The 21971-nt window shown below is 30.1% G+C and overlaps 1 protein-coding gene across 1 annotated transcript in view; it reads left to right on the plus strand.

The window, feature by feature from the left end:
* Window positions 1-229: 229 nt before the first annotated feature.
* The window catches only part of LOC145328644 (uncharacterized), a 146839-nt gene continuing 125097 nt past the window's right edge, over window positions 230-21971 (plus strand). Inside the window, exons 1-3 of the mRNA XM_080172410.1 lie at window positions 230-360; window positions 922-1223; window positions 15332-15382. Of these exons, the coding sequence (XP_080028536.1) occupies window positions 1125-1223; window positions 15332-15382 (150 nt within the window). The 5' untranslated portion in view covers window positions 230-360; window positions 922-1124. The remainder of the gene's footprint in view (window positions 361-921; window positions 1224-15331; window positions 15383-21971) is intronic.

The raw sequence follows: 21971 nt of genomic DNA on the forward strand, positions 1-21971 counted from the left end.
AGAGCGCATCTAATTGAATTTGAAAATTGCTATAAACAAATATTGACGCAAATCTACGCACACTTTAAGAATGTGGTTGTGTGTGAATCTGTGTATGTATGGTGGTTTTTGTGTGTATGTGTGTGTGTGTGGTGGTTTTTGTGTGTATGTGTGTGATCTAAGAAAAGACGAAGAGCAGAGTAAGACATATTTGTGTGTGTGTGTGCGCGTGTTTGTGTGTGTGTACAAATAACTACATACGCGAAGAGCGCGATATTTACGAACGTAACAATCGTCAGTAACATATTGTGCCTGTTTACGTGCGTAGAGCACGCCAAATTTTTGTGATTTTTTCGCGCATTTTTAGTTATTTTCAAAAAGGTTTTTTCATTAAACAGCTTCTCAATAACATTAAAAGTGATTTTGTTAAAAAATTAAAATAAAAAAAGATATTGTTATTGTAAATTTAAAAAAAAAGTTTAAGTTAAAAGAAATTTGCCAACTGTTATAAGAAATGTTTCTTAGCATGGTACTTAATCTAAATTATCGTAGCTATGTGAATTACTATTAATTTCAATGATTTGCCATTAACAAGAAAAATAGCATTAGACCAAGACAAAGATCAAGCTAAAAACCTTCAACCAATCTCAAAGCAACCTTAGGTTTATTTTTAAATCAAAAATTAGAAGGAATTTTTTTTTATATTTAATAGCTTAGAACCTAACCTAACTTAGGTATTAGATTTAGATTATTTTGTTTTAAATATGATATGTATAATTATTTATTTTTTATTACATTTTTTAACTTGTAAATATTATGTTAAAATGTAGGAGCTATTAGTTTTAATTAACTAAATAATATTAATTTATTACTTTTGGTCTAAATAAATTATATCTAAAATGTTAGAATTAGCATTTAATGAAAAAACTTTTTCTTCTACAGGGTGAAACAATAGAAAGGTTACAAGTGAAAACTTAAAATGATCAAATCCTAACAGAAAAAATAGTGAAAAAAGTGAATTCTTTGCCAGAAAAAAGTGCCAAAAAATCCGTCAATTTTTTTGACTAAAAAATACTCGCTCATTTTTAGCACTTGGTTAAATATTATCAAATAATTAATAAGGCGAATTTTAAAAAAAAGTGAAAATGTCCCCCCGCCCCAAGCCAGTGCCCCATCGTTTGGGTCCCCCACCCCAGCTCACTGGGCTTAAGGTGCCTGTTGTACAACAGAAGTTTGCAAAAAAGGTAGCTTTTTTTTAGCAAATTTAGCCAAATATAAATACTGGCGGTTTCCCTTAAAGTGCCCATTCGAGCACTCCCCTTACCCTTATTTTGAAAATTTTTGTAAAGAAAAGCGGCTAAGTAGATTTTCGTGTCTTAATGTTTTACTTTAGGTTAGGTTAGTTAATGATTGGTACAGGGTTAGGTCACCACAGATATAGGCCTACCAGGGTAAGGGCTGCACCGCAGTGGTTTGGAATTTCAAAAACTCCCCACCCCCCCTGTATTTAATTTTTTTCCTCAAAAATATGGGACAGTTTAAGAAAAGCACTGCTAAATTCTAATCTAATTAAATAAAATTTTATTCTGTACTTTTAAAACAATAAGTTATGAATTTAAGTTATCTAATACAATAACAAATATTGATATTATTTTCTTATTTTTTAATAAATAAAATACCTATGTAATAACAAATTCCTTAAATAATTCATTTTTGATTGTGTAACCAAAAACTAATGAAGTATTTTTTTTAAGGGGGGGGGGGGATATATCCCTTGTTTTAAAATTGGAGTGTATATAATCTCCTGCCACCCCCCCTCCCTCCTCCCTCAATTCAAATTTTTACTACTATTGTCCACTCCCCCCTTCCTCTATTTTATTTCTAACCCCTGCGGGGTCTTTTATCCCGCAGGGCTTTAATCCTACAGGGTCTAGATCTATGTGGGGCTATAAAAGCCTTTACTTAACCTAACCTAACCAAAAATTAAACATACATTTTTTTAAAAATGTTTGTTTGTTTCTATTGCTGTTATGACAGATGCATGACACTTTTAGTACGACAGAATGCCTTGGTACATGAAAAGGCGTTCCAATTTCAAGATTAAAGATTTTGCTAAATTAGATAAGAAATTATAGAAAGGTATTTAAGCGTAACATAAAACGATCTTTATTATATCATCAGGGATCTTAAGGGATAAGACAATGGACGATAGATTGATGTACAATCGTACATCCCCAATTTTGTTAATCAAAATTAACCCTTCTGGGTAGATTAAAAAGGGTTCATAATTTTTTTAGCCAACCAATAGAACAACGTAGTCATAAGACTTTTGATACCATTGTAATTTACAGACAATTGTCCCTTCCCTCCTTTTATACCTATCTCCGAATATTTGTTATAAGGTACCGACATACCGATAGACCAAGAATACATTTTAGAGTAGCCTTTTTACTTAAAAAAGCACAGAAACAATTTGTTTCTCATTAAAATGAAAGGAAGTAATAAAATTAAAGTTTTGTTCCCCTAAGCAACTCATTACTAACTGCGGCGTGTGCCAGGGGGATATATACCCCCCTTCCCCCCGGAGTGTTTAAACCCCTTTAGTATATTTTTTAAAGAATACGTATATGTATGTAGGTATGCCATTTACATTGTTATACTTAATTTGATGTAAATTTTACTATTATTAAGTTTATAACCACAGAACCTTATTTGTTGGCTTAAAAACTTTTGATACTTTATCAAATTTTAACTTCTTGGTTCCTAAATTGCAGCTCCCGAATTTTTTCAACCAATAATTTTAAACTACAGAAGAAATCACTTTGTTTATCATCATTTGGGATGTATATAAATTTATCGTTCATTTTTCCACAAAGTTTTACGGACTTACAAATTACAACGGAATAAAGCAGTAATCCCGGGGAATAAAGTTTTATGTTATAGAGTAGATTTTCATTGTTGAAAATCATCACAAACAATTTCAGCCGTCTGTCTTTTATCGAAGCTGAGAAAAAGATTTTTTTTATACAAAAACGATTATTTGGAAATACAAAGTAAAATCGCTTTTAAAAATCCACTATTGCTAACTGTGGTTATTTTACTAACCCTTAAATATTAAATTATAATTTTACAATTGCTATTTTCTCATAGAAGATTGAAATCTATACATTTTATTTAAATATCTAACTAACTCTCCTATCTAATTCTTTTATAAAGGAAAAAGGATATCTGTCTGTACCGAAGTATCTCGCTAATTTTTTTCTTCATTAAACTAAAATTGAAAATCTAAAGTTTCAGTCTTAAAGAATCAGGTTTCGGATGGTTTAAGGCTAAACTTTTGCCTTTGCTCATTCTTTTGAATATAGACCTCCTTGATGCTAGGGGCACATCATATATAAAGTAGCATTGTCTGTATCTTGAGATTGCAATAACTACTTAACCGATTAAGTTCTCCATTCTATGTAAACTTTACATAGGTCCTAAAATGGTGTTACAAGCTTAAACTGAACTACGTTGTACCAACCAAAACATATAAAATATGAGAGTAGCTGCGCTTCGAATGTTGTGGTGAAACAACATTTAGAGGAAGTTTAAAAGTAAAAGTTTTAACATCTGGGAACAAATTTTGTTTATTTCCCCGGCGACCAAAGATATGCATTCTAATAAAAAGAAGTGTCACGGAAATATTTAGAAATGGTTCCTATTGCTGCTTTGTCAGACGCTTAAAAGTGTGATTAAGACTAGACAGAATGCTTTTGTCTATAAACAGGTGCACAGTTAGAGCTATTAGACAAGTGATGTACTATTAAATGGTTGGTTGTCTATAATAGGGAGGGGTCATAAAGGATAAGACAATGGATGATAACTTGATGTACTTCCCCAATTATGAAGAACAAAATCATTTCTGTTTTCTTATTAAAGTTATTGTTTAAAATTATTGGACATAGGTAGTTTAAACTGAATTTAATAAAGAAACCCAAAGTTTTTAAGCTAACGAAATAGAGAACGCGCTTTAAACCTTTGAAAAAAGTATGATTTACATTCAATGTCCCCTTTTTTCCTATAAATAGTAAGAAAATTTTTTTTAGTAAATAAATCTCTTTTCCTATTTTTTTTTTACAAACAAGGCCCTTTTAGAAAATAATATCATGATTAGCTGTAGTTTTAAATGCAAAGCTTTTTAACAACTCAGACCTTTTGTAATAATATCTGATCGTTTCAAATTGGGAATTTAAGATTTTTTTAACTGTTAAATGTGTTTACTGGTACCCAAAGTTTTATAACTAGTTTTGATTTATTTGTTGGCCTTTATTAGTTACGAACTAGCAGTGTCCAAACTTTGTATACCAATAATTTCAATCTACAGAAGGGGTATTGTATTTTATAACAGTCGGGTTTGCACATTAAATACCTGTTGATTGGCGTATCCCTTAATTTATCTGGGGAATTAATTTTATCTGCTATTGATCTAACCCTGTTACTCTTGTAACAAAATTATATTTGTTTAAATTAATGATTTATGATATTATTTCCACACAAGAAGACGACATTATGAGTTTCGCAGCAATCCCACACCAGCTCTAAATTGCAATATATTTCTATTAAAAATTGTGATTAGTAATTAACTTTGTGATCTTTGTGCTTTTAAGGATTGTATGATATTTAAATATTACTGACTTATTATACTTTCAGACTCCTTAAAGCATTCTTTTAGAACAATCTTAATGTCAAATTAGCTAAAGTTAATGTAAAATTAATGTTACTTAATGTTTATTAAAAAGTAACTAAATTAACATATAAAACGTATCTAAATAATCAAAATCGTGGTCTCTTTAATATTTTCTATTCTAAAGGTAAGAATCCTTTTTCAGTTCTAAAAGATTTTATTAGCGATTTTCATTAAAAAACGTTTGCGTGTTTTTTACGTTAATTCAATTCTTTCTTTCAAAGGCAAGGCATTTAATTTCAACTTAATTTTTTCAACAAGTGAATTAAAATGTACTGCTAATTGGTGTTGTTATACAGTGGTGAGTTTTTATGTTACTTGTTACATAACATATCAGGTTAGTGTTAATAATGTTAAGGTACATATATCCATTGTTAATAAAACCACCAAACTTTCAAAGCTCATTAGAGTACCTCTAATCCCTACTACAGTTATTATAGTGTAGTAATTCAAAGAAAAGGGTTAGTTTAAATCCATTTCTCCTCTTCCCCCTCCTTCTCAGGGTGGAAGTTAAGTTCTTTTGGAAAGGGGTTTTATTACAACCCATTCCTGCTCCCTTTCATCCCCTTTTTGTGTCATAGAAAAGGGATAATCTATTGAAAGGTTTTGTACACTTCAAGTATGTACTATTCATCTTTGTAAATCCCTCTCCCATAAAGTGTAGAATACAACCCTCTTCCTTTTACTTCTCAAAAGGTAGACCATTTGTGATTTCACTGTATATTATGGTTGAGTATTTATCAGGGCTTTTGTGTCCTAATTTATGAAGCTTTTGTCTTATAGATAAAAATTCTTTCTAGGGTACAAATATAAAATAAGAATATATTTAAGGAAAACTACATTCCTATTATTAATATACCTATTCTTGTGTAATTGTACATTCACATATTACTGTATGTTTTCTTTGATTCTAATAATATTAAAGGAAACATTACACTCGTAATATTCTAAACTTCTAAGAAGTTATCATTCAAAATTATTTAGACCTCTTCTCTTGTATGTTCCTCCCTGTTCAATTGTTGATAACAGGTTAACAAGGAAAAGGAATAAAGAATGTTGCTATCTGGTTCTGTGTGCCCATTTTGTTACATCATTACATAGTAACATACTCAAAGGGGTTTACTACTCCTCCCCTTTTTTTAAAAAAAGGTATTTCATTAGAAAGGGTTTGTAACCCCTTTTCACATTTTCCTACCCTCATCATAGGCGGAGCTAATTGTGGTAACACATTTCTCTTTATTTCCCCTCCCCTCTTCACTTATAGGTGGAGTCAGCGAAATATTATATAATAGTTTATATATACTTATTGATTTATTTCAAACATAGTTTTCAGTTTGAATATTTAATAGGGGAAATATTTCTTTCCCAATTATTATTCATAATTCTACCCTTCAAATGATTTAATGGCTTGTATAAACTAGATTGAAATCATAATTGTTGTTCTATTCTATTGTTCAGAAGGAAAGACATGGTTTAACATACCTCCCAAATTATTTATTATTTGCTTTGTTAGGCAAGGACAAAATAGTTTGGTAATATCATAAAATCTCCAACCCAATATAGATAAAAGGGATAGCATTTCTTCTCCCTCCTTTTTTCTAAGTGTGGAGCTCTTCAAGTCTACTTACCCAATTTCTAGGGGTGGAGCCTTCATATAAGGGTCATATCTCCCTATACCATTGTTGTGACAAAATCAAAGGCTAAAATATTTTCTCTGGTTTCTGTTTGAATGTTTAAGAGAATTAGCTATATATAAATTATTGTAAGTTCACAGTTTAATTGATGTAATAAAAACTTTATAAAAAATTATAATTGTTTATCTCTAAACAATTATTTTCATACTACTTATGGATGTTGTCATCCTTGTCATTGTAATTTCTGACATTAAGAATATCTGAGAAAGGAAAAATCCATTCATACTCATTTTTCTTACCAAGTTATTACATACAATTCCTAAAATCATTCACTATCATAATTTAAGTGTACACTACTGGTGTGTATGATTAATTATTTTGTATTGAGTTAAAGTTTGTGTGTATCAGATACAAAATTTTCTTTTCTTGTTTTCTTTGTTTTTTTTTAAGGAGAGTTTTGTTTTATCAGTACAGATTACAATTAACTTGCAAGAAATTTTGTGGCACAAAGTATTTTGATAAAGGAGTCTTGTACTACCTAATCAAATACTTCGTTCAGTTTTTGTTGAATATTTAATTCTGAATCTTCATTCTCAATAATTGCCTATTCAAGCATAATCATAACTGAATCATGTTGTCATATAAAAATTTGAGTTTTTTACCCTTAATACCTGAAGAATCTGAATCAGGTTATAGCAGCACATGTTCATTGAGTAATTCAGGTGCTTCAAGTTCTGACCTTTCACTTCCAGACTTGAATGATAATTGTACTATTACTGAATTGGACTTGTTTCTTGCCAATGCTGAAAAACTGATTTCTAGACTAGAAATATATGGCAGTGTATATTCAAATTCTTCTCACTTGAATAGCCATTTTCTATCCTATGAACATTTAAATGTAAGGTTACATTTTGCTCAAGCATTAGCATTTAATATGAAATCTATTACACATATTAAAAAATGTTGTGCTCTAATTCTTCAGATTGAGGAAAGTAAACTTGAGTGGCTAGTTAACTGTCCTAATCATCTTTTTCTATCTCTTACTAAGAAGACTCAACTTGATGTTTCATCTGACATTGATAGCATTTATGAAGTTGGTTCTTTAGAGGTTAATGTTATTCCTACCAATCTCATACAAAACTCACATGAACTTCATGATAATAATGCTAGGTTTGACAGTTTGGATTTTGCTATTCCTTGCAGAAATACTATTTCCAACTCTTTACCTAAAGCTCAGGATCAGTCTTCATTCTCTATACACAGTAGTTCTTGTTCTAGTCATATTGAAAACATCAATTCAACTCTGGATAATGAAAGGAAGAAGGTTGATATTGTTGATAAAGTTCTGAATAATGAGATGTATTATCTTTCCAAGCTTTTGATTGCTACTTCCAGTAAGGATTTGTCTCATTCTAATTTGGTCTATTTGCACAATAGCCATGTTCCTGTCGTAGATAGGCAAATATCTTCACTTCAACATTCTCTCAGAGACTACATTACTGTCAAATTTCATGATGCTAAGTTAGCTTTATCTGTTGCTGATGTAATTAGGGATGCAATTAATTGGACTGTTGATATTAGACATCTCTTTCTCTCTAAGGAACTTTTCAAGAAATCTCAAGGCCAAAAATTATATGGTAATTTGAGTAAGTTTTCTACAGATCCTAATATTGACATTTACAGATTCTTCCATGAATTTGAGGCTTTAACTATCGATTTTGATTATTCTGCTGAAAGAGCTGAATTTTTGTATTCCAAGTATCTTGTTGAGATTCATCAGGACGAAGTTACAAGATACATGCATGATTATGAAGCTATCAAATCTTACATGATTCATAAATATGGGGATCCTAAACCTATTTTAATGAATCTTATCCAACCTTTAATTGATTTAACAATACCTGACAATCATTCCAATCCTGCTGTTTCAGTTCCATACTACAGAAAGTTTCAAGCTGTTCTTGAAACAATAAATTCTTACCTGGTTTCTAATTCTGAACATTCAAAGGAGTTTGAGGTGTGTATCTTTTCACAAGAGTTTCTTCATAAACTCTTACAGCTCATGCCTCATGATGCTAAGAAAAAATTCTTTAAGCAGATGGATTCGATTAAAGAGGATACTATTCATGTTAAAGGTAAAATAGCATTTAATGTTCTGTTGGATACAATCAGATTTCAGTTCAAAATTCATGATAGAATCTTAAAGCATGATAGTTCTGCTTCAAAGTATTCCAATTGTGACGAGGAGTCATGTATCTCCTATCACAAAAGGATAAAGTCTGTTAACATATCAAAGCAGCCAATTGCTGGTGGGAGATTATTTCCTTGTGTTATTTCTGGACACAATCACAGTGTTAATGAGTGTTCCAAATTCCTCAATCTTTCAACACAGGAAAGAGTTAAGCATAGGAAGGATTTCATATATAAACATTGTGCTGTTTGTCTCCAATCTTCTCTCTCATGTCATGGTGGTAAATGTATAAATATAAAATCTGTTCCACAGATTTTATTATGCAAAGGGTGTAAATCTATGAATAAGATTAATCCTGAAAGACCATGTTATTCTGTATTGTTTTGTCTAACCAATTCACATGGAAAACCACCAGACTCTGAAATCCTAAAAGGTTTGGAAATATACATTCCTGGATTTAAACCTCGTGTAGGACAGAGAGTTTCTATGGAAAAATTTCAAGAATCAAGATGATTAACGTCTTGTTTATCACCATCTGGTTGCATTCTGCAAAAATATCTATTTTATTTCAATACCTATCAACTTATATTTTGTGATTTTAATTTCATTGTAATAATATTCAATTATTGTGTTAAAGGTTTCATTAAATATTTTGTGAGGATTACCTTATTTAAAAAAAATTCTATTTTTATTAATACTGAGGATAGATACAAAGAATACTTCAACAAGTTTTAGAGAGTTTTATCAGTAAAGGGATTATTAGATACCTAACTGAAAAGCTCTTAAGTTATTTACACTATTATTATTATGGTAAAGGTTTTTCAAACAATATAACCATAAAAATGTATTTCTATCTATTTGTCAGTAGAGGTTTTATTATAAATCTAACTGCAAATATGAGTTATTTAATGTTATTATAGTACAGGTTTTTTTTACAACCTAACTAAATAACATAATTATGACAAATCTTATTTTCAGTAGAGGTTTTATGATAACCTAACTGTAAAAGTATATATATAATTGGTGTTATTAACAGTATGGGTTTTACTAAATAACCTACCTGTTTACGAGGAATGTACGCTATTGTGTTGAAATCTTTGTTGCGGGAGTGTAACAAAATTATATTTGTTTAAATTAATGATTTATGATATTATTTCCACACAAGAAGACGACATTATGAGTTTCGCAGCAATCCCACACCAGCTCTAAATTGCAATATATTTCTATTAAAAATTGTGATTAGTAATTAACTTTGTGATCTTTGTGCTTTTAAGGATTGTATGATATTTAAATATTACTGACTTATTATACTTTCAGACTCCTTAAAGCATTCTTTTAGAACAATCTTAATGTCAAATTAGCTAAAGTTAATGTAAAATTAATGTTACTTAATGTTTATTAAAAAGTAACTAAATTAACATATAAAACGTATCTAAATAATCAAAATCGTGGTCTCTTTAATATTTTCTATTCTAAAGGTAAGAATCCTTTTTCAACTCTAATATAGATGATGTCGTGTCAGTTTCTCTTTTATGGATGTTGTCATTCTTGTTATTTTAAATAGCGCAGTTACTCTATAACTAGCATTATCACTCCATCATGGTTGACATTGTAGACTCTACTATTATACGCATTTCTAAAATATTGCTGCATTACAATTTACTGTTCTTTTTAAATCTAAAAAATATTAGCTTGTTATAGCCGCGCTGTTTATGGATAAAATTATGCTTGTCTATTTTTAAAAATCTTAATTTATGATTTATCAAAGTTTATAAACTTGTAAAGAAAATCTTTGGTGAAAGTATTTTTGTACTTTTCCTTTTAACATCTATTGAACCAACATTACCCCTTACCCATTGACCAAATAAGCTTTATTTGGAAGGATATTAATTTATCTACAAGTGTCCTTTATCTCTAGAACTCTGGTATAATGATGTTTTTTTTTGGTTAAGTTAAGTAAGTTCTTGCAGGGTTAGAGTTTCTCCAGTTTTTTTTTTACAAAATTGTTTTTCTTTCTTTGATATATCTCTCTCACATAAAATTAAGAAATTTAAAATCTAAAAAGCTTTTATGCAAAAATGTTTGAATAGCTATACTACTATCTAAAATTTCTCGTTCTATTTGATATAACAATATAAATGATAAATTATTTCTTTTGAGCCTAAAGATATTCTAGTAAAATCCCTTTGTTCTTTATGGATTTACTATTCCCCCGCACCCCCCACCCTCATTCGAAATTTTGTTTGTTTACATATAAGCATCTACTCTATCGAAACCGATTAATATCCGGTGGATTAAAACTGGTTTTCAGAAATACTGAAAACTCATGAATAGCATCGAATTACAGACAATTCGGCCACCCGGGTTTACAAAACTGTTTTTAATCCTATAAGTTTTTATTTTAATATCAGCGGAAAGCTGTCTAAAATACGATGTAATGAATAACTAATTTTACTTTTTTTTCACTGTTTGTTCACTTATGTCAACATAAATAACATTACTGAAATAAACTATAAAATAAATAGATTAATTTTTACATATGGGGTAACAAACATATAAATATTTAGTTTCCTAAGATGGCAATATTTAATTTTTCTCTAAAACAGATATTAGAATTGGAAAAAGTTGGGACCATTATAGTTTATACAACTCAATCAATATTTTTTTAAATGTCTACAATTTTTGCTTAATTATTTGAGATCTTGCTTATAAAACTTTGGGTACTTTATTGATTTATTCTTCAATGTACATTCCCTGCCTAAAGAGTAAAGAGAATGCTCTGGCACAGAAATGGATATATAATACATGGACATTGTGACAGGGAATTTTTGTGTTAAATTAGGTTGCTAATTTAGTCCTCAGATATTGGTCAATGCGTTCCTCTATGGTTAGAGTAGGGGATGGGGGTAAAGTTATAAGAGTGAGGGGGGGGGGGTTAAATTATCCAGCTTGGAAAAGCATTTTATTAGGGTACGCGACAGAAACTCTCACAATATCCACGTATTCTGTATCCAATTTTAGAGGCTATGCATGGAGCATAAGGCACAATTCTATCCCGCTTAAACATGCTTATTACGCAAAATACACACTTGTGAAGATGCATATATAATACAGGCAATTTCTCTCTAAGTGACTTGTTGAGCGCCGAAACCCACCTCCCTTTATTTTAAAACAAAATTGGAAAAAATTTAGCGATGGGGAGAATAATTTTTTAATTTGTATGTTTATTACTTTAGGTCAGGTTCGGTTGCGTTATTTTGGATAGCCCCGCAAGATTAGGAAGCCGTAGGTTTAGGGATTTGGGTACTACCTCTCTTTATTTTAAAATTAGGGGGGGGGGGGTGAAGGACGTCCAATGGGGAGGTAAAGGGGTGTTTAACCCATCCCCCAACAAATTAGGGGGTGCGATAATGATTTTTCCTCCCCCCCCCCAAAAAAAAAATTGGATCTCCTTGGGGGTCAGGGCTCTACAGGCACTTTGTGGGAAAACATCATGAAAAATATATATACGTATTATTGTACATATATTTATATTTACCTGTTTAGTCATACTATCCAGGACAATTAGGTACACTAGTTGCCGCCAGGGATATTAAGGGATAAGACAATAAACGATAAACCCAAATTATGAATGATGAGGAACAAATTTACCCCTTATGTCGATTAAAATTATTTGTGGAAAAGTTTGAACAATGCAGCTGTTTTGTACAACACAATTAAGATTATATATAAGTCCCCAAAGTTTAAAAATTTGTATATCAAACTTTGGGGACCAGTTTACTGTCCAATTTCCCTTCCTTTCCTAAAAAGCTTAAGATCTTTTCAGGGAAACTATGAATGTCTTGTGTTGGTTTTAGGCTAGTTTTCCCTCGCTCTTCACCAGAGGCTAGGGGAGAAGCAACTAGTATAAACTAAAGAAAAAACAAATAATACATTTTATAAATCGTTTGTAATAATGTTTAATAACACAAAATTGTCTAAAATTTACGGCAAAAAGTTTAACAAATATGAAAAATGACAAATATGTCCAAAAGTAGCGCGGCAATATCAAAGTATGAAAATTTCTCTTTCATATAATTACATCATATATAATAATAAAAAATTATGTATACTCCCTATGATAATTAACAAGATTACCCCTTATTGGTGGGAAAGTGTAAACACTTCTGGTTTGAACAAACCAATCAAGACATGATAAAAGTCACTATTTAAGCATTCGAATGAAAGAACGTGTTTACAAAAGAATAATTTACAAACCCCTCCATCCCTGCATATATATTTGTGTAAAAAATTGCTATAACAAATAAAAGTATGTAAATATTTTTTGCTGTTTTTGCGTGTTTCAAAAGAACCGAAGCTTTTCTAAAATTAGGGCCAGTCCGTATGTTAGTTATTAGTGGTAGAAACTTCCTACCGATATCAAACCCTGATTAAAGATTTCTTAAATAACTCAGCATAATTTTGAAAATTGTTACAAGAAAGAAGTTCGAATGTCCATTAAACTTTTGTGTTTAATATTCTGGTATTCTTTATCATAATAAAAAAACTTAAAAATGCCTCTCTATAATTGCAATTGTTAATATTCGCTTTTATGGATGTTGTCATCAATTTTATTTTTCTATTTATTGTCATGAAAATCAATAAAAACGTATTTCAGCATTTATAAAAATTAAAACAAAAAAATTCAAATAATAATAGCTATACACATGTAGGAATGTTTTACTTTTTAAACTAAGAGAAAGTTGTTTTGTCTATCATTAACCTATCCCCACCAATATATAATGGAAAGGTATAGAGGTGACATTAGACTCTGAGTCAAACATGTACCCAAAGTTGAAATGTTGATTGGGTTGGTATAAACCTTTAGTGTCCAAATTTTTCCGCCAAAAACTTAAATCGTAATTTGGGTGCAAAAAGCAGGGCTAGAGTTGAATATTTTTTAAAGAATAGGCAACTAACTTTTATAACATTAATCAAATATTGACAGAAGGGGTAATTTTATTTATTATAATTTTCTTTCTTAAAAGCATGCTGTTATTGTTATAAATTAAAAGATAGAATTCAATATCAAATACAGAAGCTATTAGATGTATTTTTATCTTAGAAAAGTTAAGGCAAAACAGATTTTCTTAAGATTTCTTTCTCTGTACTTGACAAGTGTTGACAAGAGTATTACAGACTGATCTACAAACTGATCGTAAGAAAGACCTACTTAAATAGTAGCTTTGCTTCTAATAAATGAAGGAAAGAGAAATTTGTAAAATCAAGATAAGTATATTCTTTAAAACAAAGAGAGTGGAATATGAAAAAAGCTTTAAAAAGCTTCCCTAAAAGAAAATATATTGAAATAATAATAATATTTAAATATCTAATACATACTTTCTCTTAAAAGTGATAATTTGGATTGGTTGAAATGTTTCATCCCTTTTGTCTATTTAAAAATATATGCTAATGGCTTTGCTAAATTTGGACGCAATCAAATTTGTTAAATGCAATATTATATTTCGAAATCAAGAAAAATTAAGATTTAAAGGAAACTCTTCTATTTATAATTATAAAACAATTTAAATACAATTAAGTAGGTTCGAGGCTATTCTATAACAATAACCAACTGCTCCTTGTTTACCAAAGTACATGGCTCTTTCTGAAAATCAACACACATATACTTGTATATCTTAATATATAAAATAATAAGATTTGTTGTTAGTTAGTCCGTTAAGATCTTGCTAACCACTAAAATGATTCAATTATTAATTTTAAGGAACCTTCGGGGATGATTTTAGGCTATTTTTAAGTGTTCTACCATTCCATTCTTAAAAGCCACCATAAGATATAAAAAAAAGACTATTCCATCAAAATGCAAAATTTTATGTCGACTATTAATTTTAGAGAAAATAGAAAAACCATAAAAATATATTTTGGAGATTCATTATTAGACTTCCTATCATCGTTATATAAAAGTAACAGTATCTGTGTCTGTTTGTTTGTCTTTTTGTACTGGAAGATCTTGCTAACTGATATGGTTCTTCTTTACAATGTAGCTTCTCATAAGTCCTGGGAAAGTTTAACCTTATTATGGAGGAGAAAACCACTACCCTCCTTAGAAATATGGCCCAAAGAAAAAATTATCTGAAAATAATATTTTTTACTTTAAAAAAAAAACTAAAATCAAAAAAAGGGGAACGAGTTCCCTTCTCCCCTCAAGTGCCCCTAGAGGCGCCTTGGGTCGAAACCGATAGTAAATAGATAATTGAACAGGATAGACAAACATTTAAAAAGCCAAAACATTTGTTGTTGTGTTTATGTCTTGTTTCAAATCTTAAATTATTGGTTGGATATTGTTCTATATGTCATTATTTCTACCTCCTAAGTACACAGACATCAAAATCATAGAATTGTTTTAAATTTTTCTAATAATGAAGTTTCTGTTATAATATCAAATTAATAATTTTTTTCGCAAGTTATTTTGATGGAATATTTCCCAAACTATAAAAATATTTAAGAAACATATAGATTATATATTAAAACTTTCTTTTTATTAAAAAATCATTGAAAATAGAATTATTAAACATTTATTAACTATTTTAGATTTTGCCTATCTACAATCCGACCATCATAGAATAAGCAATCATATTTTGGCTAGTGTTAATTTCAACCAATAAAATTATACCCATCAAAAGTTTCACCTACTGTAGACTATTATAAATGTATCCTGTAAATTTTCTAGATTTTTTTGAGGGTGATTAATCTTAAAACTTTAAAATCTTTTAACCTTTTTTAAATTTTTTTTTTCTGTTTCAGGTTGAGCCAAAGCTGAGGGAGAGCATAACAAGACAGATCAAGATTCTTGCGAGGAAATAAAATTAGTCAAAATTTATAAAAGTATTGCTTTGTCATAGCAACGTCATTTGTTAAACAAAATTGGTAGGATTTATCCAGTACACCATAAATTCAACATTACATCAGTTATTTCATCTTAGGATCTCAAACAAATTTCACTTTGTTACTTAAATAGATGTTCAAAAACTTAGACTTTGGGTGGTTAATCCATAGGCTAACTCAAGTAATAGAAATATTTAACAAATAAGTCTAATAATAACAATTCTGCATTATGTCTTTGGCAGTAGCTAAAGCATTTTTTAAATAGAAATGCATTATCTTAGATTTTATACTTTAAAAATTTCATAAAATGATTGGTAAACAATATCAGCAAATATTAAATAATGCAATTTGATAAATAATTAAGCCTTTTAACCTAATTTGAGGAAAAAATGCGCAATGCTTTAATTATATATAAATAGATTTAGATTAGAACAAAACAAGTGTTTTTATATAATTAATAATGCAAATATTTATTCAAATAAGATAATTGCAATATCTGCAATAACTAGAAATTTAAGAAAAAAATTGCCAAAATTATCATACTGATTTTTTTTATTAATCTTATAATTATGTAAAAAAAAATCTTTTTTCACCACGTATTCTTTCCTCTGAATACATATACATATATTTATATTTTAAGTGCATTATTTGAATTAAAGTACAAATTTAATATTTTTTGCACCTTAATATTTAAAATTATAGGTACTTGTTCAATTAATTTTTCTTTATTCTAATATTTAATTAAAGATTTCTTTTTATTTGTAAATCTATTGAATTTAAACCTAAGAATTCTCTTATGGTCTCGTTTATAATTAAGTTGTTGAATGAAACTATGGTTGGTTAAATATTGATGGATTTTTAAAAATTTCCTTAAATTAATTCTTTGATGATGTCTTCATCAATAATGTTGTTAGCTGCAATTATTTATGGATTTAATTATCCTTGGCAAAGCCTTTATCATTTATTGCAATGCACAAAGGTGATTAGATAGATAGATAAACTAAATAAAGGGATAGATAGATTAATAACATAGGGTTGAAATGTTAATGCTTTGCTTGACTTCACCAGTAGAAAGACATGCATCACTATAGGTCTGTTTTGTGGATGTCGCATTTTTGATTGAGCCTTTTTATGGGAAGACATAATTTTTAGTCTAGCGGATGTGTCATTTTTTTAACAGGCGTTTCCTTGAAAGGTCATTTTAAAATTTGACATTTTTGAGACAAATCATTTAATATTGAAAAAGTTTTGTGGCCAAAAAATTTACAATTATACTAAATCAATAGGTATTAAAATTACTTTTGGTCGTAATAATAAATAAATGTACAGTATTTTTTTTAAGGAAAAGAACAGATATCCTTTAAAGTCATGTAGGTTTTAGGACTAAGGTTTTGATATTTATAGATTATTGTTTATTAATAGATTTAGAAAATTCAGAAACTTTTATTGCGGCATTTGTCCTTTTTTACGAAAACTTGTCTCTCTCTCCGAGCATTTTAAAATTATTGCGAAAACAATTTTTTGCAATAAAATAATTTTTGCAATTATCCAGAGATTTTAAAACAATAAAAGATGCAAGTAACCGCAATCAGTTAAATCGCTTATTTTACTTTTGGACTATCAAAGCTCCCATTCCCAAACCGCTCTTTAAAATGAAATAATTTCTAGCCTCTGCGGGTAGCTTTAATCCTGCGAAAAGTCAGGGAGGAAGGAGACATTGTAAAACTTTTATTCATTGGCCTGAACTTTTTGGATACTTTCATTACATATTGATTGGTTTGTACAAACTAGCAGTAGTCAAACTTTTCCACTAATAATTTCAATCTACAGAAAGTGTAATAATATCATGATTGGGTGGCGTACATCAATTTACCGTCGATTGTCATATCCCTGTGTGTTGGGGGGCGAACAATAGGTTTCTTATCTGGCTATTTGAAAGATTTTACCCATAAAAATATTATACTAAGAACTAAAGAGTAGAACAGAACAGAGGGGCGCATTCCCTTAAACCTCCCTCCTTTGAACGTCCTTATATTAAAACCAGTTCTACGCCATACAGAAAAATCATGTATTTTCTACGGCACCTTTCAGGCAACAAATATAGAATCCTATTATTTTTATTTTACTATCTTCGGAAAAATGTCTACTACTGTTTAACATTATTCTTAAATGCATTAATTCATACGTTGTCGATACAATAATAGCACCAATGATCAATAGGGTAAAGTTTAAATACAGTTAAGTTAAATACAGTTAAGTAATCAATTTTGAAATTTAAAATGGTTTAATTAAATTTTTCCTTTTACATACTTTGATGTTATTTTTGCAGTTACATTATGTAGTAATTGATATAGAATACATGGATATATTGACAGGGGAAAATTTGCCGTCAATTTAGGTTGCTAAAATGAGCCTTTATTGGTCGTTTCGTTCATCCAGTAGAAGGGGAGAGGATGGGGCAAAAGAGATGTATGGGAGGTATCACTTTATTACAGTACATGAAAATCTGGTGCAACATCCATGTAATAGTATATCGATTTAAATATTTGTAAGGAGGTTGATAAAGGTTTTCTTCTCTGAAGAACAAATTTTTGATACACAACGCGTGTTCTATAAAGCTTATAGGACCTCATTTTTAATTTAGTTAAAAATATTTAAATTTTTTTTGGGGGGGATAGGGGGGTTTGGGGTGTCCCACCCCCCAAGAAAATAGTTATAAACCTTCCCGGGACCTATGAGAAGCTACCCTGTAAAAGAGAACCCGATCGGTTAGTGGTTAGCGAGATCATTCGGTACAGACAAACAGACAGGCATCCTGTTACTTTAGTATAAGGAAATGATTGGAAAATTTTAAGACAAAATAGTTGAAATTAACGTGCTATATTCCCGTTTGATAATCTCAAAGACAAACATATATTATGGGTGGAAAATTTAAACAGTTAATTATTATATCTTTAGCAAAGCCGCTCTGCGATTTTTTTTGTTTGTTTATAGGCTTACTATTATGATTTATAAACAATTTTACCAAGGATAACTACCAAAAAATAATAAATTGAGAAACAGATAAAGTGAGTTATAAAACAGATTTTCAGTGGCCCTGGAAATCAGTTGATGTTCTCAAGAGCTGTACAGACATACCGACAGACCAAGTCAATAACAGCATTTACGACAGACCGACGGACAAAAAAGTTAAGTGCTCTTTTCTTGCTCCTTTCATATTCAATAGATAAATAATTTTTGCTTGTTGTTGCTGCGCTACTTATGCACATATAATCATCTTTGCTGCATATTCATATTTCAATAAATATAAAACCCAAGATGATCAATCTGACACACTAATCCGTCAAAATTAAAAAGAGATTTCTAACAGACGAACCGTTATGTTTGTTTTTGGTTATATACGATTCAATACTACGAGCGATGAATTTTTCGATAATATAATTTCACGAAAGTCAGCTTTATCCAAAGAAATTCAACTATTCATAGATGACTCATTATGCGAATTAAATCTAAAAAATAACCACTCTTTCATACCAAATATGTACATTTTATAACCAATAATATGGTAGGATTGTTCCTGTACTGTTTTCCTATTGGTTTATTCAAAGATTATGTATCTAATCCTTCTATATTTATTATGATATTATAGCATGGCGCATTTTAATGATATGGGCTAAGTGAAATAGAATCATTAAACACTTCAATTAAAGGGCGGCTCCATTTTAAATTTCAACTGTTTCAAAGATTAAATTTTATTGGGATAGCAATGCAGCGAGCGAGGGGACAATGGGCTGTTTATTCACTCGTCCCCAAAGTTTTATATTAAAGTTTTCTTATTCGTTGACTAAACAACTTTAGGGAATTTTACTAAATTTTGATTGGCTGATTCATTATAATGAGTGTCCAAACGTTTCAACCACTAATTGTAATCTATAGAAAGGGTAATTTTGTGTATAATCATTGAGAATGTCAATATTTTGGCCTTTGTCTTATCCCTTTAGATAGCAATGCGAAAGCTAAGTAATATGGAGATTGAAATGTGCATAGTTTTTAAAGGGGTTGGTGCTTTTCCTCAAAGGGCCTAGCGAGCACAGAACCAACTCTTTTTTCTTCATGGAGGTTCTTCTGTGCTCAAATACGCAATTTCAGGGAAACTGCAAAAAGAGGTAGACCTACTCTTTTAATGAATAGCCTAGACCCTGCCGAAGAGCAAAACTAAATTTTCTACAAAATTTAAGATACATCGGTCCAGTTGTTTCATAGATCTTAATGGACATTTTTAATTCAGGAAGCAGTAAAAATGTCTTGGGGGTGGTTTCAGGCTGCTTTTCTGACCTCCCGCACCACTTTCTGTTATAGCTGCTAGTTACTACATATTAACGTTAATTTAAATCGTGGAATGTATATGCCCGTACCCTGATAATAAAATGCAGAAACTAAAAGCGTGTAGATAGTTTATTGTAGCCAGCAATAGAGGAAACGGTTTATAAATTTAAAAAAAAACAAGAGATTTAAAATACTGGCAGCTGAGCCCGTAGCATCGATAGGGGGAGGGAGGCAGTATAAGAACCTAATCCAAAGTTTAATTTAAAATTAAATTAGCATGAAACTATACCGGTTGAACTAACCAGTTAAGATAGATCTCAAAGTTTTTAAGCCAACAAACGAGAGAGCATTTATATAAAACTTTGGGTACCAGTATGATTTAAAGTCTAATGTTCCCTCCCTTCTTCCCTGGAGGATAACAGTAATATAAAATTTCCTAACCTTTTTGCAATCCAGGGATGCAGATATAGGACAATAGACGATAGATAGATATTCCCCCAGGTTTTTTCAGTATGAAGTTATACTTTTTTAGTAGGTTGTATATAACATTGTAAGAATATAAAGGGTTGTAGATTATTTTTACCGTCAATGTCATATCCCTTCCATCCTTGTTGCGCGATCAGAGTTTTTTTTATTTACTTCACGCTTTGAACATTTCTGTATATTTGGTGTATCTTACATAACATTCTCATCTTCACGCGGAGGGAGGGAGGGGACTTTGGACTGGAAATTAAACTGTTATCCAAAGTTATCTTTTGTACTGTGTACTTTTATTGAATCCTAAGTGGTTGATCCAAACTAAAAAATCTTAAACATTTCAAACAATAAATATGATCTACTAAAGGGTAAATTGTATTCATTATTATTTGGTATTATTTATCTTTCATTGTCTTATCACTTAAAATCTCTTTATTTTTCAAATTTAAGAAGTGCAGCTACTCTATAAATCGTGCTATTCTGTCTGTCTGTATGTTTGCTTCTGTAAATATGTGCAGTGTTTCAGGGATCTTAAGGGATAAGACATTGTAATATAAATTAATGTACATTCCCTTTGTAATCTACAATAATAACTCTTCCGTAGATTAATATCATAAATGGAAAAGTTTTGTCCCGTTATTTTGTACCAACCAATCAAGATTTAAAGAAGTCCTCAAATTTTTTTTTACTAGAGAATTGTGGAACTTGATTATGAAACTTTGGTTACCAGTGCAATGTTTACCTCAATTGGTAAATGTATCAACCCAATTTGGACCTTTTAAAATTAATAAGGAGTGTTTTAAGTGTAATGAATTCAATATTTTAAACATTAGATAACGCTAAAAATACGTTAATGTAAACTTTAAGGCCCAGGAATATAGAGGTATGTACTGCAACTAGAAAAACAGTTGACATTCTGCAATTCAATAGTTTATGTCGAATTATTTAAAAGTGGTCAATCATACTCATGGCTGATATGCTATGGACTTTTTATTCAAATAACTTGGTTGATTGTTATCCATTAAGACTATATGGCTATTAAAAATGGATCATGGCTTGCTTATAATGATATTCTATTAACATTATGATGACTATTTTTTGTAATGGTTGTAAGGGATGGGATGGGATATCTTTGGAAAATAATTTGCACTTATCTTTTCCACTAGTCAAAAAAAGATGCAATAGTCAAAAAATACCAAAAATCTGATAGAAATGTTAGACAAAATGTTTTTTCCTATTTGCCATATTTCTGGGCCTATGTTACATATATATAAGTCTTTTAACCCATTAGTGACGAACCGGCTTTTAACGCCCGGTTCCAGAAAATGCCGAAAAAAACCGGTTCTCAGTTTTAGGATTGCATCATTCTCAGTATGAATCCCCCCTCTACTACCCTGGTTTTCATTTCCCCCTGGAGCAGGCAGATTTGCTTACTTCCGTTTGCCGGTATAGCTCAACAAAATTTGAAAACCAAGAAAAACAAGGTGATTTTAAAATACCCCTCCTAACTTTTTTGTTTATGAAGTAAAGTTAGTGATTTTTTTCGTGAAATTTAAAGTTTATTTGCATTTACATTCATTTGTGAATTCGTTTTATTCAAATTATTATTTTTTATATGATTTTTTTATCGTTTTTTTACGTTCTATATAGACCCGGCTCGGCATATGGGGGGAAAGTCTGAAATTTTCATTACCCGGTTTTACTAATAGATCTTTTTTACAACAACAACAAAAACCGGGTTTATTAACCAAAAAGG

The sequence above is a fragment of the Acartia tonsa genome, chromosome 9 (genome assembly GCF_053477335.1).
Source record: "Acartia tonsa isolate MP-2025a chromosome 9, ASM5347733v1, whole genome shotgun sequence".
Lineage (NCBI taxonomy): Eukaryota > Metazoa > Arthropoda > Copepoda > Calanoida > Acartiidae > Acartia > Acartia tonsa.